This window comes from Budorcas taxicolor, chromosome 11 (genome assembly GCF_023091745.1).
Source record: "Budorcas taxicolor isolate Tak-1 chromosome 11, Takin1.1, whole genome shotgun sequence".
NCBI classification, from domain to species: Eukaryota; Metazoa; Chordata; class Mammalia; order Artiodactyla; family Bovidae; genus Budorcas; species Budorcas taxicolor.
Genome location: NC_068920.1, coordinates 163,413,322 through 163,441,087, shown reverse-complemented (window position 1 = coordinate 163,441,087; position 27,766 = coordinate 163,413,322). Strand labels below are relative to the sequence as shown.

Sequence of the window (27,766 nt, the reverse complement as noted above, 5' to 3'; positions counted from 1 at the left end):
CAAGGGGTGTCTGAGTCTCCATTTTCCTGGCAGCGTGTTTATCTGTGGTCCCTAAACGTCTGGTAGCTGTTCGTTCCGTCATTGAGAAGGAAACGTCACAGCCGTCACACCCGAGTAGGGGCGCAGGTGTGTTTCCGTCTCGTGTTTTTTGTGTTGCTCTGAGGTTCCTCCATTTTAGCTAAAGGGCGTATTTTTTAATTAAACGGGAAAGTGCCAAGGTGATCACCGTGGCCGGTGGCCAGGCACACGGGCCTGAGCCGCCCTGAGAGCGGGCCACGCTCACCACCGCGCTCAGCCCGTTCTCCCCTCTGTCTTTTAGAGATGACATCTGGTTTGACGATGTTGACCCAGCGGACATCGAAGCGGCCATCGGCCCAGAGGCAGCCAGCATAGCGAGGCGACAGCTGGGTCAGAGCAAGAGCAGCGCCACGCTGGTGAAGGAGCGGCCCTTCGGCGGGTACGCGGGGCGCACTCAGCCTCGGGGGGCGGCGGGGGCTCTTCAGGAAGGCTGCTTCCCTCCCCTCCTGTCGTATGGGCAGGCAGCTCGGCGCCTGGCCGAGCCCAGTTCTCGGCACGGCACTGAGTGGTGGAACCGGGTCCTGGGTCCCGCAGGGTAACCTGGAGCCTTGGTTCCTCCCCAGGCTGACTAAAGCCTTAGCCATGGACTGCGAGATGGTGGGCGTGGGCCCCAAGGGGGAGGAGAGCATCGTGGCCCGCGTGTCCCTGGTGAACCAGCATGGGTGGTGCGTGTACGACAAGCACGTGAAGCCGACCCAGCCGGTGACTGACTACAGGACCGCCGTCAGCGGCGTCCGGCCCGCGGACCTGGCGCAGGGTGGGTGGCTCAGCCGGGCACGGCCGCCACGGGGGCCCGGCGGTCTTTCCTCCCTCCCGGGTAGGTGGGCTTTGTGTTGGCCTGGCTGCCTCTCGGCCACCTGACTGTCGGCTGGGCCAGTGTCCCCAAACTGTGGTGCCGCTGGGCAGCGGGGACGGACGGGGTGTCAGAGGAAGAAGGCCGCTGGGAGGTGAAGACGGGCCTGGGGAGGCGGGACAGGCAGCAGGGTCTTCTAGATTATTGGGAAGCCATGGGGACGGGGCGAGCAGCGGGAGGCCTGGCCTGGGGCAGGTTCTCGTAGGTTCCCTTGGGATCCCTACATTGGGAATGAGGTGGGGGGGTGGGCGGAGGTGTCCCACCTTGGGACAAATCCGGGGCCCTGGTCTGTAGAGTTTGCCCTTGGGCGAGCTGTGCTCGGGAGCCTTGAGATCTGGGGCCTGGAGGGATCCTGAGGGCGGGGGCTCGAGGCAGCTGCCCCCCTCCACTGGGCGCGTGGTCTCTGCCGTCCGCGCCTCTCGGGTCCTGGAGCACGGCCCGTGCTGCGGCCTGGCTGCTCCTCGGCCCCAGGCTCTGCCAGTCCCACCTGGGCCGGGTGGGCAGCCCGAGGGCACGAGCTCGGTTGGCGCAGCCTCCCCTTGGCCCGCCCTCCTGAGGCCCTGACCCACCCCGGGTCTGACGGGGCAAGAGCGCTCGCTGTCAGCACAGCACTGAAACCTCTCCCGTGCGTGGCTTCCAGGAGAAGAGTTTGAAGTTGTTCAGAGGGAAGTCGCGGACCTGCTCGAGGGCCGGATTCTGGTCGGACACGCGTTGCACAACGACCTCAAGGTGCTGGCCCACGCCTCTGTGTCCCGCGGCGTCGGAGGTGCCGCGCACGCCTCCCGCCGTGGGTGACGCGCCCGCGCTGAGAGCCGGGGCAGGGGGCAGCTCCTCACACACCCGGGTAGATGGAGCCGTGGCTGACGCTGCCGCCCCGCCCAGCGATGGCCCCACTCCTCAGGGCAGAGCCCCCTTCCCGGGCGGGGGCACCCCCGGTGCCTGTTCCCTTGAAACCCCGGGCAGGCCCCGTCTCACAGGCTGGCCCACGGCGGGCAGCAGGCCAGCTTCGAGGGCCCCTTCCTGTGCCCCTGAGGGTGGGGCTCGGCTGTGCCCACCAGGGTCTCTGCCCCGGGCCTCACTGGCCCACCCATTGGGATGAGATGCTTGGGCAGCACGTGCTCTCAGCTCGGAGGCCCTGGGCGCTCAGGCTCCCGCTTCAGCCCCTGTGCCCTCCCCACCCTGGTAACCTGGGCAGACTTGCCTTCCACCCTCTCCTAGGCCTGTCTTGAGATCGTGGGGGGCCCCGTTTCATCCCTGACTTTCTGTGTGTATGTGTGATGCAAACTCAAATACAGGACAAACGGTTGCTGGTTCCTTGGTGACTGAGTCTCCGCCTTCCCCACTTTTAAGGCTGTGTTTCCGTCCACGCGTTCTTCCTGCTGAGCATCACCTGTCCCGCGATAATCGCCCCCGGGAGTTCAGCCTCTCATCAGTGCCTTGTCCTGTCTGTGTGCTCAGTGTGGGATTCTGAGAAAGGGGTGCACCTTTCTGCAGATAGACACCAAAATGCCTGTCGTCCCTTCCTCCTCCAGGCGCTGTTTCTGGGCCACCCAAAGAAGAAGATCCGGGACACTCAGAAGTACAAGCCTTTCAGGACCCAAGTGAAGGTACCTGAAACCATGTGGTTCTGAAGGCATGGTTCACGTGATTACGGGTTCTGGTCCCTGGAAGCTGGCTTCCTGGTTAAAGGTGTTTGGGTTTGGTTTGGTTTTCCGTTTTAACCTTTAAAACTAAGAGGAGGGACTTCCCTACTTGTCCCATGGTTGGGACTTGGCGCTTCCATTGCTGGAGGCCCAAGGTCAGTCCCTGGTCAGGAAACTGAGATCCTGCATGCTGCAGTTCAGCCAAAAAAAAAAAACCCAGTGAATAAATAAATGAGAATCACAGGAGAATTAGACATTTAAAAAAAAAGTAACCTTAGAGAAGACTTGGCCAACCCAAAGTTAGCGCCCCTGAGGGCAGTGGGTCCTCTCTCATCTGTGATCACACCCCCAGCTTCGGGTCAGGAGGCACGTTGTGTGTGTTCCAGAGGCAGGGCCGCCGCCCCGACAAGCAGGGACCCCCCCATGACGAGCAGGGCCGCTCCCCCCCACCCACGAGCAGGGCCGTTCCCCCGCCCACGAGCAGGGCCGCCCGGGGCCAACGATGCATAGTCCCTCCCTGGTCCTCTGCTGGCCAAGCGGGCAGTCACCAGCCCACACGGCCACTTTGCGTGGGAGGGACACTCACAGTCCCTTGGGTCTGCTCGGCGGGCCACCCCCTGCCCAGGCCCCACCCGAACGTGGCGACGTGCTCCCCTCTCCCCGGCAGAGTGGACGGCCGTCTCTGAAGCTGCTTGCAGAGAGAATCCTGGGGATCCAGGTGCAGCAGGCGGAGCACTGTTCAGTAAGCACGTCCCAGGTGATGGGGCGACGGGGCGACGGGGCGACGGGCCTCCGGGTCCCGCGTGACGGGGCGACGGGCCTCCGGGTCCCAGGTGATGGGGGTGACGGGCCTCCGGGTCCCAGGTGACGGGGCGACGGGCCTCCGGGTCCCTGGTGACAGGGGTGAGGGGCCTCCGGGTCCTGTCTAGATTGCAGACCCCCAAGGGCTGAGGGTGAGGCTGCGGGCCCACAGAGCCTGGCCCTCTGGGCATCGGGCTGGGCCCGCAGCCCTCCCATCTGCCTCCCGAGTTGTGTGGCATCCGGGGCCCCTCGTGAGCCAGCACGCCCATCCCTCCCCTGAGTGGGAGCCGCATCAGTGGTCGTCATCGCCCCACGTCTGGCAGCAGGACTCGGGAGCTGTGGGATGGACAGAGGTGGGTGGCCACACCGGCCACCAGCAGGATGGCCGTGGTGATGGCCCGTGTCCCCCAGGTCCAGGATGCACAGGTGGCGATGAGGCTGTACGTCTTGGTGAAGAGGGACTGGGAGAGCCTCGCCGGGGACAGGCGGCCCCCCGCCCCCGAGGCCCGCAGCCAGGACGCCTAGCAGGGCCCCGCCCCAGGAGACCGTTGCGCCCGCGGGAGCTGCAACCACATCAGACGACAGTCGGAGCCCCGGAGCCCCCGGAGCTGTGACGCTGAAGGCAGGTTTCAGAATCACGGCAGCAGAGGCGCGTGGCGTGCGTGCTGCTGCGCTGAGCCTCTCCCGCACGGGGGCCCCAGGGCTGTCCCTGCGGTTCCCCGGGGCCAGGGCGGGAAGCGTCTGGTTGTCTGACGGGTCTTCGTCACCTTCCTCTGGGGGGCCTCTTTCCCTCACTGCCGTCAGCAACGGGAAGAAAGGAACACTGGGACTCGGGCGTGGACCGCACGGCTGCCCCGTCGCCCCCTCATTGAGGGATTTTCTCTGCCACTCGGGGGCTTGGGGGGATCTCCTGAGGCTGGGGTTCTGCTTGCCCCACCCGTGCACACCCGCTATATTCAAGTTCCAGTTTAGAGCCCACAGCAGGCAGGGGGGCTCGGGCTGCCCAGTGTGGTTTTCCCGGAGGTGGGCGCCCCCCGACCTGAACGGACGAGTGAGCGTGGGTGCCTGGGGCACCCCGCCCGGGGTGCGGGCTTTCTGAGGACAGGAACAGCCTTCTGCACCGAGGGGAGCGTGCAGTGCCCTAGGCTACGCTGAGCCCCCGCCAGCCGTGTGAAAAGTCCAAAGCCACCACGAAGGTTGTGTGACATAAATGCCTGTTTTTACTTGAGCTGCGCCTTGTGGAGGCCCCGTGTCTGAGAGGATGGCTGGGTCTCACCTCTCCTGACCCCCTACCCCCCAGGAGACGCCCGTGGCACTGGGCGCCCGGTCAGGTACAGGTCGATGAGGAGAGGAGGGCCAGGCGGCTCCCCAGAGTGGCGTCTACCGGCCGCCCTCAGAGCTGGGCTGGGCGGCCGCCTCCAGTCTGTGGAGCACGCTGGCTGCGTAAGAAACGAGCTCCTGCAAGGAGAAGGCGGCTGGCTGTCCTGGACGGTGTCTGGGCGGCCCCCCTGCCCCGTGGGGTGTTCCGCAGCCCTAGCGGGGCCCTGCAGTGAGGCAGGGAGGGCCCGCCAGCACTCACCAGGCTGGAGGTGAAGCGTCCGTGGATCTCCACAACCAGGGGCTGGATGCCGCTGGACACCAGCTCAGACAGGATCTCCTCTGCAGGCAGAGGGGGTTCCTGAGGTGGGTGCGACAGGGCCGGGCCTCCACCCCTCAGTGAGAAGCCCTGGGACTCAGGAGCACGGTGCCTGGCCCAGCACGTTCCTGCCCTCGCCCCCACCACAGCCGTGAGCTGGGTCCTCACTGTAGGCGGCCAGGTAGGCCAGCAGCAGGCACACGCTCTCCACCACCTCCGGGTCATCACAGTGCAACTGGTAGGTCTCCCGGATGAGGTCCAGGCCGCCGCCGGTCTCCCTGGGCAGCACCACCTGCAGGGCGGCCAGCTCTGGGCAGAGGGTAGAGGGCGTCGTTCCCTGATGGGTAGGCCTCAGGGTCCTCCAGGAGATGGGGGATGGCCATACTGAGTTTGTGGGGTTGTCGAGAGTCCAGAGTGCTGTGGGCAGCAAGCCTCAGCTGGCTGAGGACACCATGGTGGCCCCGGGGACCGCAACAGTCAGGCCTTGACCACTGCACACCTTGGGGGTGTTCTCCGGCAGAGGGCACCTGTCTCTCCACCCCAGCAGTCTCCCAGGCCAGGGGAGGGGGTGCCCCCACGCGAGGAGGCCTGTCAGGGCAGGTTAGACCCGGCTCCTGATGCCATGTGGTCAGGTCCCCTGGAGTCCCGGGGGAGGCAGACACCCCAAGGCGTCAATAAATTCTGTAACCCTAACCCAGACTCTGACTCGGATCTGGCTCACTGGGTTCTGACAACCCAGCTTCTGTGTGCTGAGCCACGAGCCTTTTGCTCTCGGCTCCAGGCCCTGTCCCCAGCCAGTTTGATGGGATCCCAGATGGAGTGGGGGCAGGCCTGCAGCCTAGGGTGTCTCCATCAGAAAGGGGAGACCCTGCCCCACCCCTGAGCTTCTCTAGGAGTGAGGGTCACCCTATCTAGCCTGCGTATCCAAGCAGACCAGACCTCACAGGCTGAACCACCCTGACGCAGTGGGCAGCCTTGGCTGGACTCCAGGCCCCAAGCATCTCTAGAGGGCTGTGGTCCCGAGTCAAGTGCAGAGCCTGGCCGGGGGGCTAGGTGACAGCCGGGGTTCCCGTGGCGGTGGGGTTCAGACCCCATCTGCTGTGCTGACTTCAGAGCCACACCTGGAGGAGCACTTCTGCTCATACCAAGTGTGTTCGGGCAGAGGAGGTGGTCATGATACAGGGTCACACCAGCAAGTGTGACGTGGGTGCAGCGGATGCGCTGGGACTGTGGGTGCTTCTTTTCCCTGCTTGAGTGTGTGCATGGTTTTGGTCTGTGGGCCACCAGCAGGCTTCACTGGGAGGCCCGCCCCCTGCCTCAGAGCGGCAGCCCCGCTGGGTCCAGGCTCACCGGACACCTTGGCGAGGCTGGCCAGCCCGCGGTAGGCGTTGTTCACCAGCAGAACTCGGTCCTGGTGCAGCTGTATGCGCTGCAGGAGCAGGTCCACCACCTCCGCACACTCCTGCTCCTGGATGCAGCCTGTGGAGGGGCCAGCACAGCTGTGTCCAGGGGCCCGGCCAGCCCTCCGGCCCTGGGCCCCCAGCTGCTCACCCAGCAAGGACAGCAGCCACAGAACTGCACAGCCAGCTTCAGCCACGTCCGCATCCCCGGGGAAGGTGGCCAGCACCTCGGCGACGAGAGCCGGGGCTCTCTCCAAGGGGGCCTTGTTCACAATGATAGCTGCAATGGGATGGGGTGAGGAGGAGGGGTCGCCCGCTTCCTGGCACGGGGAGAAGGGCCTGCTGTGCGTGGCCCCCGCCCGCCACAGGGACAGCAGGAGCTATGGGGTTCGAGGTCTGCCGTCCTCTGAGATGGGGAAACGGGAAGGCCGATTCCAGCCTGCTAAGCAAGTCTGGGCAGGCATCAGACCCCAAGGAGAGGCTTGGGGCATCTTGCACCCAGCTGTGCTCAGGGCCCTCCAAAGCTGGGAGACCTCTTCTCCTTGGGAAAATGACTGTCCAGGTGCTGGAGCGCCAAGTGGGACCTGGAGAGGGAGCCATTCGGCTGGTGGGGGTCCCCCTTTCTGAATCAAAAGTCAAGAGAGGTCGCCCAGTGCTAGAGCCAACCTGTGAGACCAGGGATGCCAGGAAGTCCCTGATGTGTGCAGGCAGAGGGCCTCCTTGGGTGGGTGGGTGGTCCAGGGTCTGCCCCTTCCCTTCGCTTTTCCCAGCTCTTGGCTGATGCCCCAGCGGGAAAGGGTGTCAGCCCCGGGCCCACTCACCATCCACCAGCAGGGCCCAGAGCAGTCTCAGGCCATGGATGCAGATGTCCCTGTTCCTGGGGAGGCTGTCCAGGCGCTTCAGGGTGTCCTCAAACAGCCCAGCCCTCTGCAGCTCGTCTATGGCCAGTCCTGTGGGTGGGCCCTGGAGTGAGGCCACGGGGAGCCCCTCCTCAGGAGGCCTTCCCGGGGGCCCCTCCCTTCTCCCCTGACCTCGGGCATCACGATCTCCATGCGTGCTTAGTCACTAGAGCCTGCTCTGGGCCAGCCTCGTGCCCAGCTTGGGACCCGGAAACAAGGGTACTATTGGTCCATCCCCTGGGCCACCATTCCAGCACCTCCCACCCCGTCACTGGGCTGGGCCCCGCCTCCAGGGCTGCTCTGCCAAGGTGTTTCTCTCGGGTGGTGAGCAGACATTGCCAGGTGGCCCTGACTTACACCTGTCGTCCCAGCGTGACGGCGCATGGCAGCCCTTTTCCCTCCCTGATGTAAGATCAGTGGACTGAGGTGGGCTGGTTAGTGCGGCCAGGCTCCAGGTGAGGGCCTGGGCTCTCTGGGGCCCCAGCTTCCCTTTACAGAGGTGAGTGGTCAGACGAGAGTCAACTCGGGTAAGGCCCTGGGGGGTGACCGTCTCCCATGCCACCCCTCGACCGGGACTCGCCAGTGGCCATTGTGAGGTGGGGCGGAGGGGCAGCAAGGGCAGGAACCTGAAGCCCATGGTGGTGTCGCCGCCTGGCAGGGCCCGTGCCCGTAGGCAGAGGGATGCACGTGGGCACAGGGCGGCTGGAGGCAGTCTGTGCCCCCATGGAGGGGCTGGGTGCCGCCCGCCCTGTGCCTAGCGCCCGAGGACGGCCCAGGCAGCACCCACCTTGGCTGGCCACGATGGTGAGCAGGCTGTAGACCGTGGCCAGGAGCTGCTCCTCCACGGGGTGGCTCTGCAGGACGCTGAGCAGCACAGCAGCGATGGTGCTGGTGTTCGCGACGGTGGCTGCCGCGTCCTGGGCCAGCGCTGCGCAGGCCACAGGAGAGGAGGGTTTACTCTGGGCTGGGGGCTTGGGGGGCCTCCGTGATTGCAGGGAGGATGCTGAGGTCAGGGCACAGAACGGGTCCCCACAAGTGCTGTGTGACTGAATCAAGGACTGCGGGGCTGGGAGCCCGTGCCAGGGTAGACATTTATCAGAGTGGACACATAAAGCATTACGCAGGAATTCAACCTAAATAATACAGTTCAGAAACGAAGTGAAGTACTTCCAGTTTAAAAGCCAGGTATTTAAAGCCTTCTTGAAAGACTCCGGGAGGAGCCCTGGCTGTCAGCTGCAGCCTCTCTCGCTGCCCCCGCAGCTGGCCCCCTGGAAGCCCGCGCTGGGGCCCCGCCCAGCCTGCCTGGGGGGGGTCACACCGCAGATCCCCCCCCCGTCCAGCTCCTCCTCTTGTGCCTGGAGACCAGCCAGAGCAGGGAGGAGTTGGCCCAGGCCCAGGGCCCCAGAGCAGGTCACAGGCGGGCCCTGGGTGCTGCCCCAGCCTCCTGGCCACACTGCCGTCATCCTGGGGTGAGGCTGGGTGGCAGAACGCCCAGAGGGTCTGGATGCCAAGGCCAGACCTGGTGACGGGGGGTTGGGGGAGCCCACCCAGGCCCATGGTGGGTGTCAGGGGGGCGGGGGAGCCCACCCGGGCCCATGGTGGATGTCGGGGGGTTGGGGGAGACCACCCGGGCCCATGGTGGATGTCGGGGGGGTGGGGGAGCCCACCCGGGCCCATGGTGGATGTCAGGGGGTTGGGGGAGCCCACCTGGGCCCAGGGTGGGTGTGGGGGTGGGGAAGCCCACCTGGGCCCAGGGTGGGTGTTGGGGCCAGGGGAGCCCACTTGGGTCCAGGGTGGGTGTGGGGGGCCGGGGAAGCCCACCTTGGCCTAGGGTGCGCAGCAGCAGGGTACAGGCACGCAGCTGTATGTCCAGGATCCTCTGATGCTGCCTCATGACGGTAAGCAGCACCTCCACCAGTTCCGCCGGCCACGGCAGACCTGGGGGGTGGACAGGAGCAGGTGGGGGAGGGGCGTGGGCCAGGCCAGGGACCAGCCCCGCTGGGAGTCGGGGGCATCGTGCGTGGGCCCTGGGTGGCCGGACACTGTTCGTCAGGTGTGCGGGGTGCCTGCCACAGGTCTGCCGTGCCAGCTTCCTATCCCAGCAGCTCTACAGGGTCAACCCTCCGCTGACAAGAACTCAGCTGGTGTGACTCCAGAGCGCCAGCACCCTTGGCTGCGGCTGCCCTCAGAGGGGACGTCTGTGGGCCCCTCAGACTGTCGGCTTGGCGGCCCGGGACCTGTGTCGAGCACGGGGAGGGGAGCAGGCCATGGCAGCAGGGTCCAGGCCCAGCTGTGCCCCTTCCCACTGCCGTCCTCTCTCCCAGCCTGTGTCCTCATGGTGAGAATGACAAGGTCAGAGGTGCTGGCGCCAGGGAAGCTGAGTAATGGCTGGCCCGTCTCCAGACAAGGTGCCGAAGGCTGGGGTGGCCACCAAGGCCCCCTTGGGAAGGGACCCAGCACTGCCCTCACTTTCCCCGGGAGCAGATTCTCCTTGCCTATGGACTCTGTCCTGGCCACAGCCCAGCTCGATGGGATCGAGGGGAGGGAGGAGGGAAGGGAAACGGCCGAGGGGAGGTCTCCACGGCCTCAGGAGGGGGCTGGGGCTTGGCCTCCGTGATCTCTGCAGCCCAGCCACTGGGACAGCCTGCTATGGAAGGATGGACGATGGACAAATGGACGGTGGGTGGATGGAGGAGGAGGATGGACGATGGATGGAGGGGACAGGTGGTGGGTGGTTGGAGGGGAATAATGGACGATGGACGGTGAGTAAAGGAGACGGATGGTGAGTGGGTGGATGGATGATGGACAGACGGACGGCGGATGGAAGGGACCGATTGTGGGTGGATGGGTGCATGAATGTAATATTCAGGCTGGTGAGACAGGCTAAGTGCAGAGATCTTCCAAAACCATGTTTTGGTAGAATTAACGATATTAGTATTAACACTTCATGGTGATGCACTCTTGAGAGGTGAATAGGTTGGTGCGTCTGCGCAGGCAGTGAGCAGCGTCTGCGAAAACGTGAAATACTCAGGCCTGCACATCTGGGGTCTTACTACGCAGAAGCAGACGGAGCGCTCAAACGCCCCGAGGTGGTCTGTGTGAGCTCGGTTATGACCCTGGGAAGTCAGCAGCCACTCATGCCTGACCAGAGGGACGGTGGAGAGGTGGGGTGTCTGTGTAGCGTCCGTGAAAAGCAGGTGGAATGAGGCCACAGGAGATGGTTCTGACCCCGAGCCACCCACCACCCACCACCCACCACCCTCGGCTCAGTAAGAGAAGTCCAGGCCCCTGCTCCCGCCGATGCTGAGGGATCAGGCCTCGGAGTCCAGCGAGGAGCGCTGGAGGGGGCGGGGCTCCCCAGGAAGCAAGCGCACTGGGCCGGAGTGGAGCTGGGACCCGGGGCTCTACCCAGCTGGTCTTCAGTCATCCTCAGGAGCCTCTTCAGGGCCCTGAGCTGGACTTCGGGTCGGCTGGAGAAGTTCTGCATGACCTCTGCAGGGGACAGGGACCGTGGGGAGGTCTCGGCTCAGGGCCCATCTGTGAGCACCCCCCCAACCACACAGACACACGTGACCAGGCGTGAGGCCACGCCCTTATCCCCACCTCCTGGGCGGAGCCACCAGGCCAAAGTCCAGGGTCAGCCTTAGCACGCACCCAGGGGGCTCAACTCGGGCGACTCCCTCCAGGCCACTCAATTAGCGAGTGGTGGGTCCAGTTGGCCCACCTGTCCGCCTTCAAAGCCCATGACCACGAGACGGGGAGACTGGGCAGCTAGGACCCAGGGGGTGCCCCTTCCCCAGAAAGGGAGGCAGCGGTGGTCCGCTGGGGGTAGGTGGGTGGGAGGGAGTGCCTTGTCGTAGCCCAGGCAGGGGGCCACTGAAGGGGAGGAGGGAGTGAATGGCCCACCCACACCAGGGGCAAGGGGGTTGGAGGGTGGAGCCAGGCCTGAACTGAAGGTGACCTCCAGACCCACCGTCCACCCAAGAGCAGAGGTGTGGCCCCGGTGGAGGGGTCTACTGAGCAGGGCCACGCTTGGGATGGATGAGGGGCAAGCCCACTGGCCACACGGGAGGAGCAGTCCCGGGGACCCCCAGTTTTATAAAGAGGCCACGTGGCCCCCCTGTGCCGGCCCCTGGGCCCCCGTCTTCACCGAAGATGCTGGCCACGTTGCTCTCCAGCAGCATGTCGATGATGAACTCGGGCACCACCTGCCGGCGCAGCACCTGGGCGATGCCGGAGGACCGGAAGTTGCTGCGCACGAAGGTGAAGTGAATCACGTCCCTGGGGAGGAGCAGAGAACCGCCGCCTGCGCCCGCACCCCGCTCGCCGGCAGCTGCGTGGCCTCCACCTTCTGTGGGCGCCCACTTTGCAAGCACCTCTCACAGCGGGCGCCCCAGCATGTCCCGTCCAGGAGGGACCCAGCACTCGCACCCGAGTGGGCCCCTCCCTCCATAATGTAGACCGAAAAAAAAAAAATTCCCGGCTGTGTTGAAGGAAAGGTGAACAGAACTCGGGATGGATCATTTTGTTCTTCTGACTTTAAAATACCTTAGAGTTCAAACATGCTCCTGAGCCCGGGGCCATGGCCCCTGTAGGGTCAGGGCTCAGAGACGCGGCCACAGTTTGGGATGGCCCAGCTCGGAGGAGCCACTGTCTGTGGATGAAGCACTTTGTGGCACTGAAACCCTAAGTGGCCGCTGAGAGATTGAGAGGGGAAGACAGTGACAGACAAGAGTGAGGTGGGACCCCGGCGACTGAGCTCACCTCACGGTGACTCGCTCGGCGGGGTCGGCCTGGAGCATCAGCGGCAAGAGGGCCTGGAAGGTTTTCGAATCAGGGACCTTCCTCTCCTCCATGGTCCTCAGGACGCCGCTCAGGCTGGCGGGGGAGCTCCGGATGGACCTGCGCAGGCGCATGGCTCCCAGCGTCTGGGGGAGAGAGGACCGTGTGCGCTCTCCCTGCGGGAGGGAGGAGGCCTGACCCCGGGCAGAAAGAGCTGCGGTGGCCGCCGCTGTCAGGAAGGCATGGAGGCCCCCTGTGCCCCAGAGTTCTGGTCCAAAGAAATGCTGGTTCGGAGAAAAGCCAGTGGCCGTCTCACTGGCCGGAGGGAGTGGGGACAACCTCCCTCCACGGCCGGGACCCCACGCTGGGCTGGGTAGCGCACCTGAACTCGGCGGATCTCGTCCTGAGGGGCGGGGCGGCTGTGGCGGGCAGGTCGGCATGTTACCAGCATCGCCCCCACACAAGGGCCCAGAGGGGTGGAGCGCCGGGGGCTTCACACGGGGCACACCCATGGCAGGAGGATGCCTTGGGGAGCGTGCGCCCCTCTCAGGGCCAAGGTGGGCTCCCGGGGCCTGAGGGGCGGGGGCGGGCGGGAGGCCCTCACGTCCAGGAAGGAGCAGCTGGCCATGTCCAAGATGATGCAGCCCAGGGACCAGACGTCGGACTTCTGGCTGAAGGAGAAGCTGAGGGCTTCGGGGGCCATCCAGGACTTCTGGAAGGGGTCTGTTGGCAGGAGCGAGGCGGACCATGCATGAGTCCTGTGCACCCCAGGGAAGCAAGCAGCTTGAAAATGGGCCCCTGGTCACTCTCCTCGGGGGAGGGAGAGACATGCTGTCTGAGGCCCCGGTCAGTAAGATCCTGGCCCGTGAGGCTGGGGCCCACCAGGCCAGGTGTGTGCGCCCCTGAGCCCATGGTGGCTGCAGGAACATTTGGACGGGGCGTTTCCAGGAAGGCTGAGACCTGCGTGCTCGTTCAGCATCTTGCCTCTACATGCCAGGACCTCGAGGCAAAGCTCTAGGTGCACTGCTCCAGTTCCTCAACTTGAAGCCCAAACGGGGAGCCAGCAGAACAGGGTCCCTGTCCAGCTCTCAGGGCCTGACCCACCTCGGGCACCCCTCCTTTTCTGGACCCTCACTGCCCAGACAAAGTAAAGGGGGGCTCCAAGGACCCCTGCCATTCACACTACCAGCAGACCGGCCCATCCATGCACCTGCCCGCCCGCCCACCCGTCCATCCACCTGTCCATCTGTCTGCATGTCTAGCCACCTTCTCACCCGCCCAAGGGCAGCATGCCACCAGTACCTGCCGGCCCAGGACTCTGCCGTTCTCCCGTGGAGAGCCACCATCTCCTCTCACCGCCCTGATGGCTGTTAGGCTTGAAGCCCAGCTCCCTTTGCCCTGTGGTCTTTTCGGAGGATAGAAACGTCTCTCTGATTCTTACCTCTACCATCTCCTGGGTTACCCTGAGGGTCAGTAAAGAAATCCAACCCGAGGGGCTTCCCTGGTGATGCAGTGGATAAGAACTCGCCTGCCAGTGCAGGGGATACCGGTTCAATTTCTGGTCCGGGAAGACCCCACAGGCTGCGGAGCAACCAAGCCTGGGTACCACAACTACGGAGCCCGAGTTCTGGAGCCTGCGAGGTGCAGCTCATGAAGCCTGCACGTTCCAGGGCCCGCAGGCCACAACTGCTGAAGCCTGTATGCCTAGAGCCCGTGCTCCGCAACAAGAGAAGCCGGCACACCACATGTAGAGAGCAACCCCCACCGTCTGGAACTAAAGGAAGCCATGCAGCGATGGAGACCCCGCGTGGCCACAGATAAATAATGAAACAACCCGATCTGGTGCCCGGCGTCCACCAGCCCTCCCCGCGCGTCCCTCCCCCTCCTTCCTGTGGAGGCCTCCCTCCCCCACCATGAAGGGGAACATTTTCTGGGTGTCTTCGGGACCCTGTGTACGTCCCACCCCTTGGCTGCACCCTGCTCGGTTACAGCCCAGGCAAGGGGGCCTCTGTGGAGTCCACAGGGGTCTGGGGGGGCAGTCTCTGGGGACCTTCTGAGCAAGCAGAGGTTTGCTGTTGCCCTGTTCCAGCTCCTAGAGTGGCCCTTGCCCTAGACCCCTCTCGAGGGAACAGCCCCCACTGCTCCCAGCCACTGCTGCCCCCAGCCGGGGTGGCCAGCCACCTTCCTCCGCCCGGACGTTCCACTTGGCCTTGTCGGTCATGAGCGTGTTGGAGCTCAGATCCTGCAGTTTGCAGTGGTCGTTGCTGACGAGGGCGATGTTGGAGGGCTTGAGGTTCCTGCAACCGAGAGGCGCGCCCTTCAACCCGCTGCCTGGCGGGGCCGTGTCTGCGAACCCTCCACTCCCACCACACCTAGGGCCCCCATCCCTTCTCCTGCCTCAGTAAATGCCCTGTTGGGACCACTTTTAAATAACACTTCTCGTAGTGTGAGTACACTCAGTCACTTCAAATGGGGAAAACAAGGCAACGACAAGCAGGGAAACGGGCGATCCGCCCGCGGTCCCTTCACCGCCAGCCTTCCAGATCTCAGCTGAGAGCTTGTTGGGGCCTGGCTCCCACGAGTGACTTTAACAGGATCGCAAATGCTCCCGGCCTGTGTTGGTTCACGTGGTTTTCTCTCCTTCAAACACGGACGGGTCCTTCTGATGATGACTCTAGAGCATAGCTGCACTGCTGCTGCGACTCCCAGAGTCAAAAGCTCGGCCTGGGAGGGCCCAGAGGCCATGGGTGCTCTCTGCTTCTTTCCTTGCACTTTAGAACCTCCTGCCCCTTGTGTGCCTGGGGAGGGTCGCGGAAGGGGTGGCACTCCCTCTGAGTCTGGGAGGTGCTCCGGGAGGAGCAGGGCCCGCCCTCGTCCAGGCGCCCCTCCCTCCCATGGGCCTGCCCCTGGCAGACGCTGCCCCGGGAGGTGCCACCCCCAGGAGGGGCCTGGCCACCCGCTCACCTGTGGATGACGTCCAAGTGGTGCAGGTAATCCACTGCGTCCAGCACCTGGCCCAGCATGTTCTGCAGCCACTGGGGAGAAAGAGACGCCGGGATGGGCGGCCGGGAAGCACCCGCCCTTCACAGGCAGCTCGGGGGCTACTCAGCACAGCCCATGGGGTCATGGCCCGTTTCTGCCCTGTGGGTCGAGATGGGCCTGAAGCCAGTGGCCAACAGCTCAGAGCCACCACGGGAGCTTCTGCTGCGGGCTGCGTGGGGGCTCTCAGGACAGCAAGACCTCGTCAGTTGCAAGGCCCTGGGTTCCAGCTCTACCTGCACCCCACCCCTCGAGGGTGCCAGAGATGCTGAGTGTTCAGCTCTCACTTGGGACTTTCCTGTCCAGGTCATTAGTGTGAAAAGAGCCCTGAGAATATCCTGGAAGCAGTTTGTGTCAGCAACAAGATCCATGTAGTTTCTAGGGCAGTGGTTTTCACACCGTGTTCCTTAGGATCCTGGACCTCACCCAGGGTGCCAGAGAGGAGCTGAGGGGCAGGACCTCGGACTTCCTACTCCCACTGACCCCAGGCCCCTGAGTAGAGTGCCTCTGATCTCCTTACTGGGGTTCTGAGAACATCCTGTGCTTGACAGCGTTCTGCAAACAGAAAGTTTGAAACCCACTCTGAGCCTGTCTTGAGGCCCACCTTGGGAGAGGAGCCGGGTGCCCCTCGGAACACCCCACCACCACCCACCCACTGCCAGCGGGGAGACGGTTCCCAGAGGCCCACAGAACAGAGGTGTGTGCAGAGCAAATGTCGTGTGGTGTGGGTCACAGGCCTATGTGTGAAAGCGAGATAGAGCCAGTCTGAGGACAACTGAGCAAGACATTACCCTAATCCTGGGCCAAGAGCAGCTTCCCCGAGGGCTCAGAAGGCACCAACCGGAGGGAACACTGATGAACCGCAGCTGGTGACAGCTAAGGAAGTGAACCGGCAGCCGCAGACTAGGAGGAGACGCTTGGACACCGTGTCCAGAATACAGACACAGCTTGTACGAATCAGTAAGATGGGCGACCGTGTTTAAACGGGCCAGGGCCTGGACAGACACCAAAGACGATATCCAAACGACCAAAAAGAGCTCACCATGGCCACGCTCAAAATCAGTGAAGCTGAAATGTGATTTTTAGTTAAAACCAAGAAGGCTGGGACTTTCCTGGCGGTCCTGCAGTTAGTACTCTGTGCACCCAATGCTGGGGGTGTGGGTTTGATCCCTGGTCGGGAATGAGCTCCCATACACCGCAAGTGAGCGTTCACACGCCACAGCTAGAGATCCCGCGTGCCCCAGGGAAGACTGAAGATCCCGCATGCTTCCACTGAGACCCGGCACAGCCACGCGAAGAAACGCGAGGAAGAAGATCGACACGGAGCAGTGTGGCCGGGAGGCACGGCCCGAGGGCCGCGCCTTGAGGGCCAACACCAAGTCAACTAACCGTCCAGGAAACCTGGCACGCTGGCCGCAGCAGCGCACGCAGCCACTCTTTGACCCGGCAACTCCTCGCCGAGGGACTCCCCCAGGAAACGGATGTTTCGTTCCATCAGACACGCGCCCTGCAGTGTTCGTGGCGGCCCTTGCTCACAACAGCCCCAAACTGGAAGCAATCCAGATGCTCTCAGCCCTGGACCAGGTGCGCGACAGAGATGCGGCCATCCGATGGAGCCGCACCTGGCCGTGGACAGCCATGCTCTCCTGACACCCAGTTCAGTTCAGTCGCTCAGTCACGTCTGAGTGTTTGCGACCCCATGGACTGCAGCACACCAGGCCTCCCTGTCCATCACCAACTCCCAGAGTTTACGCAAACTTATGTCCATCGAGTCAGTGATACCATCCAACCATCTCATCCTCTGTCGTCCGCTTCTCCTCCTGCCTTCAATCCTTCCCAGCATCAGGTCAGTTCTTTGCATCAGGTGGCCAAAGTATTGGAGCTTCAGCTTCAGCATCAGTCCTTCCAAGAAATATTCGGGACTGATTTCCTTAAGGATTGACGGGTTTGATCTCCAAGGGACTCTCAAGAGTCTTCTGCAACACCACAGTTCAGAAGCATCACCTGGTGTGAGTCAGGCATGAGTCGCCTGACACACTCACAGGTGAGTAAATCTCAAAGCACCAGGACGGACAGGAGGAGCCAGACACAAGCGAACGCCATGCTGTCCGAGCCTGTCTGTGGGAACTTCAGGGACAGCGGGGCATCTCCAGAGGCGGCAGTCAAGCCCTGGCACCGGCTGGGGGCGTCTGGAGGGCCAGGAGCACTCTGACCTCATGGGAGGCGGGGATGAAGTGTCTGCCCATGCAAAACGCAGCCCACTCTACACTTAAGATCTGTGCACATTATGGTAGGCAAATACCGTCACTCATAAGCGTCAGAAGAAATGAGCCCGGGCTCCAGTGGTGCCTGCCCCCCGCTCTGCCCGTGCCCCTCTGCCCCCGCTGTGGGGCCTCACACGGTCCAGGTGGGCCCCAGGCCTGGCGCCCCTGACAGCCTGTCTCACCTCGGAGTCCATGGCTGTCTTTGCCGCCCTGTTCTTCTCAATGACGTTCTGGAAGCTTCCCTCGTGGTGCTCCATCACCAGGCAGAGGAAGAGAGAGGAGGTCTGCTGGGGACACAGCCCCTTAGCCGGGTCCCGCCCGGCCCCCTTAGCCGGGTGCCAAGTTCGGGCCCCGGGCAGCCCAGGCCTGGGACCTCCTGGGCCATCACCGCTCCAGGACCTTCCTCCCCTGGGCCGGCGGTGGCTACGCCAGCACTGCCCCCACCCCCAGGGGCTGGACACGGCCCATCTCGAGTGACTCCCCCCTCCTGCCCCACTTGGGCTTCTCTTAAAGGTGCATGAGTCCACCATAGCACACGCGGGCCATGGCGCCTGGGGCCCTGGCACCTTCATCCCTTAGGGCTCAGCTGAGACCCACTCCCTCTGAAGGAGACGGGACCCAGCAGCCCCCAGCTCAACCCCGTCTGGAGTAACCGGCAGGCAGGCCTCGGGGTCCCTGGAAAGACGAGGAGTCAGATGACCACCGGGACCCAGCGCAGGGCTTAGGGGCTGCCAGGCCCAGACTTGAGAGACATTGGGTTGTTGCCAGCTGGTTTCTCCCAGCCTTTCCCTGGAAAGTGGGATAATGAGCCCCACACCGGGGGGGTGTAGGGTCCCAGGTGAGATGCTGCCCAGAAGCCCTGCATGGCCCGGAGGGTGCAGAGCCGGGTGTGCCCCGCAGAGGTCCTGCCATTGGCGCGGGGTGGGGGGCCCTCTGTGCCTGCCGAGTCCACGGGGCCGGCTCTGACCCACCTCACTGTTCCACATGATGAAGAGCTCCTGGTAGATGGAGATGTGGGCGTGCTGAAGCTTCAGCAGCGGCATCAGCTGTGGACAAGGGCAGATGAAATGGAGGTGTGGGGAAGACCGCCTCTCAGCCAGCTCCTCTACCCAGGGCAGGGGTGGGGTCCCGGGAGGGTGGGCGGCCCGGAGGTTAGGAGCCAGATGGCCCGGGGTAAGTCCTGTCTCCAGGATGTGCTGGCTGTGCTGTGTGACTGAGGACAGGCTCCTCAACCTCTCTGAGCTGCCCAGCCCCATCTGGAAAGAGCAGTACCCATGGTATCTGCCTCGTGGGGTGTCAGGGGGACCGGGTGAGCTGATGCAGGCAGAATGCCTGGCACGCCGGAAACAAGCAGAGTCCGGGATGTCTGGGGAAGGGGGTGTGGCCAAGGGGAGGGGGGTACTGCTGTGCCCTGGCCCCCTGGCCTCCTGGCAGTGGGCACTACAGGTCCCAGGCCCCTGCCCTCAGCTCCAAGTGCTTTGAGAACGATCGCAGTTAGGCGGCAGAAGTGGCTTCCTTAGCAACTTGGAGCCAGATGGACAGCTGCTCATGATGGCAGGTTGGGTGTGAAAGGCAGTGGCCTAGCAAGACGTGGGAGGGAGTGAGGGCCGGCGGTGATGCTTGCGGGGGTATGGGATGGCCCCCCACTTCTTTCTTCCATGAATGTGACCTGGGTCCACCACTGTGCCTCAGACATGTTGTGCACGGAATAGCTGCTGGTAAAGCTCAAAAGCTCATGATTCCAGAAAGAAGAGAAACGGGTGGCCATTAGATGGAAGGGGAGACATTTAGCTTTGTGTAAAATTCAAACAACTCAGAGCCTTTGCCCAGCAAACTGAAGTATACGCAGCTGTTTCTGCTCTTATTATAAATCCGGATGTTACCGTCAGTGCCGACAGGCAGATCTAAGGAATGTAAAAGAGTTTATATTTTCTTCGTTAAACAATTCTCTATTTTCCAAATTTTCTGTTGTAACTGATACTTTCATAATTAAAGAAAAAGATCTTTTAAAAGATGGTTATTGGTAGAACAGCCTAGGGACCTAGCCAACATTTAAAGGTAATCTTCTCTGAGAACATATATTCTAAGTTGTCAGCACCTGGATTGAGAAATAAATGTTTGGGGCACAGACTCCCGTCATGACCTGGGGTACCTGGCTCCACAGCAGCAGCCAAGAGCTGGTCCTAACTCTCCAAGCCCCCAGCAGCTCCCACCCTTCACTCCACAGGCGGGTGCCGAGCAGGCTCCGCGCGCCCTGCATCACACCCTCTGGAGAGCTGATCCCCCAGAGTTACCTCCTCCAGGGCCTCGTTGGCCTGATGCTCATCAATGCACTCCACCTGGAGGAGCACAGGAGAGCTCGGTCAGTCGACACGCAGTGGACACCCCCATCAAGATCGCCAGCATCAAAATCCCAGTCACTACCATCACCACCACCACCAGCACCATCAAAATCACCGTCGTCACCACCACCAGCACCATCAAAATCACCGTCGTCACCACCATCACCACCACCAGCAGCATCAAAATCACCATCACCACCGCCAGCATCAAAATCCCAGTCACTACCATCACCACCACCATCAAAATCCCAGTCACTACCATCACCACCACCATCAAAATCCCAGTCACTACCATCACCACCACCATCAGCACCATCAAAATCACCATTGTCACCACCACCAGCACCATCAAAATCACCACCACCAGCACCATCAAAATCACCATCATCATCACCATCACCACCACCGCCAGCATCAAAATCCCAGTCACTACCATCATCACCACCACCACCATCACCACCACCATCAAAATCAGCATCACTACCATCATCACCACCACCACCATTATTCACCAGGGGTGCCAAGCTCCTATCATTCATGACCCACCACACAGCACCAGATGGGCCTGGAGAGGCTCTAAGGGATGGATCCAGAAATACTTTAAGCAGTGAGATCATCTTTGCTCCTATTGCAAGGATAAGTTTAGGACAGCATAACATAAACTCCAAAGCATCATTAACCATTTTCAGACCATTTTGAAAGCCGGAAAGAAAACAATGTGTCGCCCCCAGAGCCAAAGAGCTTGGCAAAGTGCCAGCCTTATCCTGCATTTCTCACTCGGGTCAGGGGGGCTGTCCCCGGCGCTGGACGTGGCTGCTGCGGAACGTGTGCCGAGGGAGGCAGGGCACTCTGGGCAGAGGGGCACCAGCTTCCATTCTGCGCCAGCCTTGGTGGCAGCGACTGTGGGTGCACAGTGTCCCTGCATCTTACCAGATCCTCACCCAGAACTTCTGCTCATAAGATCTACCAACGGAGAACTCCTGTAATCAGCTGATCACAGAGGAAACTGCAGTTAGAGAGTGGCTCCCAGACCCACGTGAAGACCCTGAAATGGGTGCGCTGTGCGTCCCCTTCTTCTGCTCAGGGGCTTGTGCTTAAGTCATTTTGGCCAAAAACATACTGAGAGCTTTAAAATTATCACCTCTTTTTGACCTGGAAATCCCACTTCTAGGAATTTATCCCAAGGAGATCACAGATCCTCAAAAAAAAATTAACCGTAAGATTGTTTATCAGAGTTGCTTATTGTTGTTTAGTCACCAAGTTGTCTGTGACTCTTTCTGATGCTATAGACCCCATGGAGCCCGCCGGGCTCCTCTGTCCATGGGATTTCCTAGGAAAGAATACTGGAGTGGGTTGCCATTTCCTCCCCCACGGGAGCTTCCCAACCCAGGGATTGAACTCAAGTCTCCTGTAAAGGCGGATTCTTTACCACGGAGTCAGGGAAGCCCTATCAGAGTGGCTTCTACAGAGTGAAAAACCAAGAAAATGTTAGCGCTTGTTGTTCTGAGTGGATAGCTGGGGGGTCAGTCCTCAAAGCCAGCCCACAAAGGGGCAGGAGGCTGGTACGGATTCCCAGCCTGGCTGCCTCGGGGGAACTGCTGCAGAGACAGGAGGCCTGGCACAGCGGACGGGTGTTGGCGGCAGCCAGCAGCAAAGCTCTGGCCTCGACCCTCCACTCTTCTGGGCCACCTGGGCCTGGACATGCCAAGAGGCACACTGCACATGCCCCTGAAGCACGCACTGCACCCTGCCGTACCAGCCCTGGTGAGGAGGTAGGGGAAGGGCACAGGGTTGGTGCCCTGCCCTTAGACTTGTGTGACCTTGAGCAAGTCCCTGCCCCTACTCCCCAGCCAGCCTTCTTCAGTTCAGTTCAGCTCAGTCGCTCAGTCATGTCTGACCCCTTGCAACCCCATGGGCTGCAGCACGCCAGGCCTCCCTGTCCATCGCCAACTCCTGGAGCTCACTCAAGCTCATGTCCATTGAGTCAGTAATGCCAACCAGCCTCCTTATCCTTGGCTATAAAGAGGGGTCATCGGTCCCACTTTGTTGAGTTGGTGGGCGGTTAAACAAGATGACAATGATGCCTCGCACCGTGTCCGTGTAAATGGGGAGTATGGTGGTGGTTGCTGCTGGAATAAACATGAGCATTCCTTCCCGCATCGAGGTGGAAGAGTTGAGTCTCCAGGGAACCCCAAGGAGCCTCATACCACCCCCACGGCTCCCCCCACAGCCCCTCGCCACCCCTGGATTGCCTCCAGGGCTGCTGGCAGACAGGAACCCGGCGGTTGTATGAGGAAGCCTTCCTCTAGCATAGGGGAGGTCCGTGTGTGTTTGGGGCATGGCCCCACTGGAGTGCCTCAGGCACGGCCTCTCACCTGCTTTATCACGTGTTTGACTTTGGTTTTTGTCTCCTCTACCACGAGGTTCACCCCCAAAGCCCCAGGATTCAGCCAGTCCAAAATCTGCCAGCAAAAGAGAAGCTTTCAGGAAAACGTACCCATCTGTGCACTTCCCAAAGTGTGCCCACCTCCAGGGTCTGTTCTGGTCCTCCTAAGTTTCTTCGTGGGCTGGCAAAGAAGGAAATGACCCAGAAGGCTGAGGAGGCCTGCAAAGGCAGAACCTGAGCCCGTCTCTCAGGGGCCGATTCTGGAGCTCCATCCACCACCCCAGGCCCCTTCTCCAATCTGTGGTTAGGACCAGCCAGCCGTCCGAGAGCCAGCACCTCCCTGGGGCAGACGGTTTCTTCACTCGCTATAGCCCCTTAGGATCCCAGCTTTCAGGGGCCACCTCCAAACTGGGCCGCCAAACAAGAAAGTAACTGGTCCACAATTGGTGCAATCATAAGCCACGGCCCGTGTGAGCCTGGCATGTGCCAAGTGCTTTACAGCCACCCACACAGTTGGCACTGTTGCTTGTCTCCTCATTTACACTGGAGGAAACTGAGACCCCAGGAGCTGGGGCCTTGCCCAAGGGTACAGTACCAGTACCTCAGAGGGCCTGGCCTGGCCTGGGAGTCGGGAGCCTGACTCCAGAGATGGTGCGTGGACACAGGAGGCTGGGTGGCGCGAGCACATTTGTCAGAGGATGAAGGAAAGGGGGCTGCAGGAGGCAGAGGACTTCGTCCAGGTGGTGGGGCCCTCAGTCTACGGACCCTCAGAGTCCAGAGCAGTTTTAGGGTTCTGTAACCCAGCACCTGCAGCCTGAAGCCTCTCGGGGGTGGCAGGGGCGGAGACCTGAGCAACTCACGCCCCTGTAAGAAGGCTCACACTCAGGCACTCTCAGCAGGCAAATGAAACAGTAAAATGGACCAGTGTCTCAGATCAAGGCTTTTTTGTCCTCTTAAAAAGTAACTTTGTTTTTAAAATTCTCTGGTCACCCAGAAACTCGTCTGCTTTACCACTGGCTCACTCCCCACCCTAGACCCTCCCACCCCCCACCCTCCCCCCACCCATGTCGCTCCAACACAAAACGGGATTCTCATAAACTGAGCAAAACCTAACTTAACGAATCATTGTCAGATTAATGAATCTTTTTACAAAGACCGACTCTAACATTTAATAAAGTGGACATTTTATGCATTTGGTAAACATTCAAATGCACTCATCTCACATGCTAATAAAGTAATGCTCAAAATTCTCCAAGCCAGGCTTCAGCAGTATGTGAACCGTGAACTTCCAGATATTCAAGCTGGTTTTAGAAAAGGCAGAGGAACCAGAGATCAAATTGCCAACATCCGCTGGATCATGGAAAAAGCAAGACAGTTCCAGAAAAACATCTACTTCTGCTTTATTGGCTATGCCAAAGCCTTTGACTGTGTGGGTCACAATAAACTGTGGAAAATTCTGAGAGAGATGGGAATATCAGACCACCTGACCTGCCTCTTGAGAAACCTACATGCAGGTCAGGAAGCAAGTTAGAACTGGACATGGAACAATAGACTGGTTCCAAATTGGAAAAGGGGTACGTCAAGGCTGTATATTGTCACCCTGCTTATTTAACTTCTATGCAGAGTACATCATGAGAAACGCTGGACTGGAAGAAACACAAGCTGGAATCCAGATTGCTGGGAGAAATATCAATAACCTCAGATATGCAGATGACACCACCCTTATGGCAGAAAGTGAAGAGGAACTAAAAAGCTTCTTGATGAAAATGAAAGAGGAGAGTGAAAAAGTTGGCTTAAAGCGCAACATTCAGAAAACGAAGATCATGGCATCCAGTCCCATCACTTCATGGGAAATAGATGGGGAAACAGTGGAAACAGTGTCAGACTGTATTTTTGAGGGGCTCCAAAATCACTGCAGATGGTGACTGCAGCCATGAAATTAAAAGATGCTTACTCCTTGGAAGGAAAGTTATGACCAGGCTAGATAGCATATTCAAAAGCAGAGACATTGCTTTGCCAACAAAGGTCCGTCTAGTCAAGGCTATGGTTTTCCCAGTGGTCATGTATGGATGTGAGAGTTGGACTGTGAAGAAAGCTGAGTGCCAAAGAATTGATGTTTTTGAACTGTGGTGTTGGAGAAGACTCTTGAGAGTCCCTTGGACTGCAAGGAGATCCAACCAGTCCATTCTAAAGGTGTTCTTGGAAGGAATGATGCTAAAGCTGAAACTCCAGTACTTTGGCCACCTCATGTGAAGAGTTGACTCATTGGAAAAGACTCTGATGCTGGGAGGGATTGGGGGCAGGAGGAGAAGGGGACGGCAGAGGATGAGATGGCTGGATGGCATCACTGACTCGATGGACATGAGTTTGAGTGAACTCCGGGAGTTGGTGGTAGACAGGGAGGCCTGGCATGCTGTGATTCATGGGGTCGCAAAGAGTTGGACACAACTGAGTGACTGAACTGAATTGAAACACTCAAATGGCTGTCTGAGGAGGCCTTACAAATAGCTGTGAAAAGAAGAGAAGCAAAGGAGAAAGGAGAAAAGGGAAAGATACAGCCATCAGAATGCAGAGTTCCAAGGACTAGCAAGGAGAGGGAAGAAAGCCTTCCCAACTGATAAATGGAAGGAAATAGAGGAAAACAATACAATGGGAAAGACTGGAGATCTCTTCAAGACAATGAGAGATACTGAGGGAACATTTTATGCAAAGATGGGCTCAATAAAGGACAGAAATAGTATGGACCTAACAGAAGCAGAAGATATTAAGGAGACAAGGATACACAGAAGAAGTACACAAAAAAGATCTTCATGACCCAGATAACCACGATGGTGTGATCACTCACCTAGAGCCAGACATCCTGGAGTGCAGTCAAGTGGGCCTTAGGAAGTATCACTACAAACAAAGTTAGTGGAGGTGATGGAATTCCAGCTGAGCTATTTCAAATCCTAAAAGATGATGCTGTGAAAGTGCTGCACTCAATATGCCAGCAAATTTGGAAAACTCAGCAGTGGCCACAGGACTGGAAAAAGTCAGTTCTCATTTCAGTCCCCAAGAAAGGCAATGCCAAAGAATGTTTAGACTACCACACAATTGCACTTATCTCACATGCTAGCAAAGTGATGCTCAAAATTCTCCAAGCTAGACTTCAACAGTATGTGAACCGAGAACTTTCAGATGTTCAAGCTGGATGTAGAAAAGGCAGAGGAACCAGAGATCAAATTGCCAGCATTCGTCAGATCATCGAAAAAGCCAGAGAATTCCAGAAAAACATATATTTCTGCTTCATTGACTACACTAAAGGCTTTAACTGTGTGGATCAAAACAAACTGTGAAAAATTACTCAAGAGATGGGAATACCAGACCACCTGACCCGCCTCCTGAGAAATCTGTGTGCAGGTCAAGAAGCAACGGTCAGAACCGGATTGGAATAATGAGCTAGTTCCAAATTGAGAAAGGAGTACATCAAGGCTGTATATTGTCACCCTACTTATTTAACTTATATGCAGAGTACATCATGTGAAACGCTGAGCTGGAAGAAGCACAAGCTGGAATCAAGTTTGCCAGGAGAAATATCAATAACCTCAGATATGCAGATAACACCACCCTTATGGCAGAAAAAGAAGAGAAACTAAAGAGCCGCTTGATGAAAGTGAAAGAAGAGAGTGAAAAAAACTGGTTTAAAATTCAACATTCAGAAAACTAAGATTATGGCATCCATCCCACCAGTTCATGGCAAACAGATGGGGAAACAATAGAAACAGTGAGATACTTTATTTTGGGGGGCTCCAAAATCACTGCAGATGGTGACTGCAGCCATGAAATTAAAAGACACTTGCTCCTTGGAAGAAAAACTATGACAAACCTAGGCAGCATATTAAAAAGCAGAGACATTACTTTGCCAACAAAGGTCCATCTAGTCAAAGTGAAAGTCGCTCAGTCATGTCTGACTCTTTGCGATCCCATGGACTATAGACTCCATGGAATTCTCCAGGCCAGAACACTGGAGAGGGGGGCCTTTCCCTTCTCCAGGCAATCTTCCCAACCCAGGGATCAAACCCAGATCTCCTGAATTCCAGGTGGATTCTTTACCAGCTGAGCCACCAGGGAAGCCCAAGAATACTGGAGTGGGTAGCCTGTTTCTTCTCCAGCAGATCTTCCTGACCCAGCAATCGAACTGGGGTCTCCTGCCGTTGCAGGCAGATTCTTTACCAACTGAGCTACAGGGAACCCCCAATCTACTCAAAGCTATGGTTTTTCCAGTAGTCATGTATGGATGTGAGAGTTGGACCATAAAGAAAGCTGAGCACGGAAGAATTGATGCTTTTGAACTGTGGTGCTGGAGAAGACTCTTGAGAGTCCCTTGGATTGCAAGGTGATCCAACCAGTCAATCCTAAAGGAAATCAGTCCCGAATATTTATTGGAAGGACTGATGCTGAAGGTGAAGCTCCTATACTTTGGCCACCTGATGTGAAGAACTGACCTGATGCTGGGAAAGATTGAAGGCAGGAGGAGAAGGGGACGACAGAGGATGAGTTGGTTGGATGGCATCACCGACTCAATGGACATGAGTCTGTACAAGCTCCGGGAGTTGGTGATGGACAGGGAGGCCTGGCAGGCTGCAGTCCATGGGGTTGCAAAGAGCTGGACACAACTGAGCGACTGAACGGAACTGAAACATTCATTTCTCTTTATTTTCCAACTTTCCTTTTGTTTTGTGAATTTTTTTAGGCCCTAAACATTTTCACAAGCCCTGGAAAAGGCCCAGTTTCCCCCAGCTGAGGACTACTGATAGGGTGTCTTAGGAGCCTGAGGGCTGCAGATGTTGAATTCTGAATGTTCTAGGGTTTGCAGGAGCTGAAGCGCATGGACCTGTGGGGAAAAAAGGATGAGATGGTTTCCTAGCATCCTATATTCAGACTGGAGAGGCCTTAATTTCATCCGTCATTTTAGAGAGGGGAAAACCCAATGGAGAGGGGCAAAGGACACCCAGGAGGTCACCTATGAGCTAGAGGCAAACGCTGGCTCAGCATGGGCGCCTTGCCTCCCTGGGGTCAGACGTGGAAGCAGGGCGGCTTTTCAGGTGTGCTGGGCTTAGTCGCTCAGTCCTGTCCAACACTTTGCAGCCCCGTGGACTGTAGCCCGCCAGGCTCCTCTGTCCATGGGGTTCTCCAGGCGAGAACACTGGAGTGGGTTGCCGTGCCCTCCTCCAGGGGATCTTCCCCACCCAGGGATCGAGCCCGGGTCCCTCGCATTGCGGGGCGGATTCTTGACCCCTGGGGGCCACGGGGACTGTGACCGTTAAACCGGTAGGAACTGGGGGTAGTGGCAGCAGGACCGGGTCCCGGGCTCGGCCCTGACCATCGGCCCCTCGTCGTCCCCGCCTACTCGCCAGGGGACCACTCGGCACCTGGTACTTTTCCATTGGGTCTTCAGGGGAAGACTCGGCCTCCCGGTCCCTCTGCGGGGCGCTGGGGTGCACCTCTGGCCCGAGCCGCAGTCCGACCCCGGGCTGAGCATGCGCAGTGTGGTCCGCGTCCGGTGTGCGCTCGTCCCCCACCCGGGGGACACCCATCAGCCCCCGGGAGCTCGCTTGCCGACCCGGGCTCTCCCTGCCTGAACAGCGCCGGCTGCAGCGTCCT

General features: G+C 59.7%; 2 protein-coding genes across 2 annotated transcripts in view; one reads left to right on the top strand and one right to left on the bottom strand.

Moving 5' to 3' along the window:
* The window catches only part of REXO4 (REX4 homolog, 3'-5' exonuclease), a 9,153-nt gene extending 3,457 nt beyond the window's left edge, over positions 1 to 5,696 (top strand). Inside the window, exons 3-8 of the mRNA XM_052647865.1 lie at positions 320 to 457; positions 642 to 835; positions 1,572 to 1,660; positions 2,464 to 2,538; positions 3,242 to 3,316; positions 3,787 to 5,696. Coding sequence (XP_052503825.1) covers positions 320 to 457; positions 642 to 835; positions 1,572 to 1,660; positions 2,464 to 2,538; positions 3,242 to 3,316; positions 3,787 to 3,900 — 685 coding nt within the window. The 3' untranslated portion in view covers positions 3,901 to 5,696. The remainder of the gene's footprint in view (positions 1 to 319; positions 458 to 641; positions 836 to 1,571; positions 1,661 to 2,463; positions 2,539 to 3,241; positions 3,317 to 3,786) is intronic.
* Positions 4,527 to 27,766, bottom strand: STKLD1 (serine/threonine kinase like domain containing 1). The gene is made up of 19 exons (XM_052648295.1): positions 27,535 to 27,766; positions 22,113 to 22,199; positions 19,690 to 19,734; positions 18,367 to 18,441; positions 17,578 to 17,679; positions 15,057 to 15,127; positions 14,274 to 14,389; positions 12,697 to 12,815; positions 12,075 to 12,238; positions 11,461 to 11,591; positions 10,719 to 10,802; positions 9,132 to 9,248; positions 8,098 to 8,238; positions 7,233 to 7,361; positions 6,563 to 6,691; positions 6,362 to 6,490; positions 5,180 to 5,320; positions 4,955 to 5,034; positions 4,527 to 4,833 (listed from the first exon to the last, which is right to left on the bottom strand). Exons 1-19 carry the CDS (start codon positions 27,697 to 27,699, stop codon positions 4,756 to 4,758), a joined length of 2,103 nt encoding a protein of 700 aa, XP_052504255.1. The 5' UTR covers positions 27,700 to 27,766; the 3' UTR covers positions 4,527 to 4,755.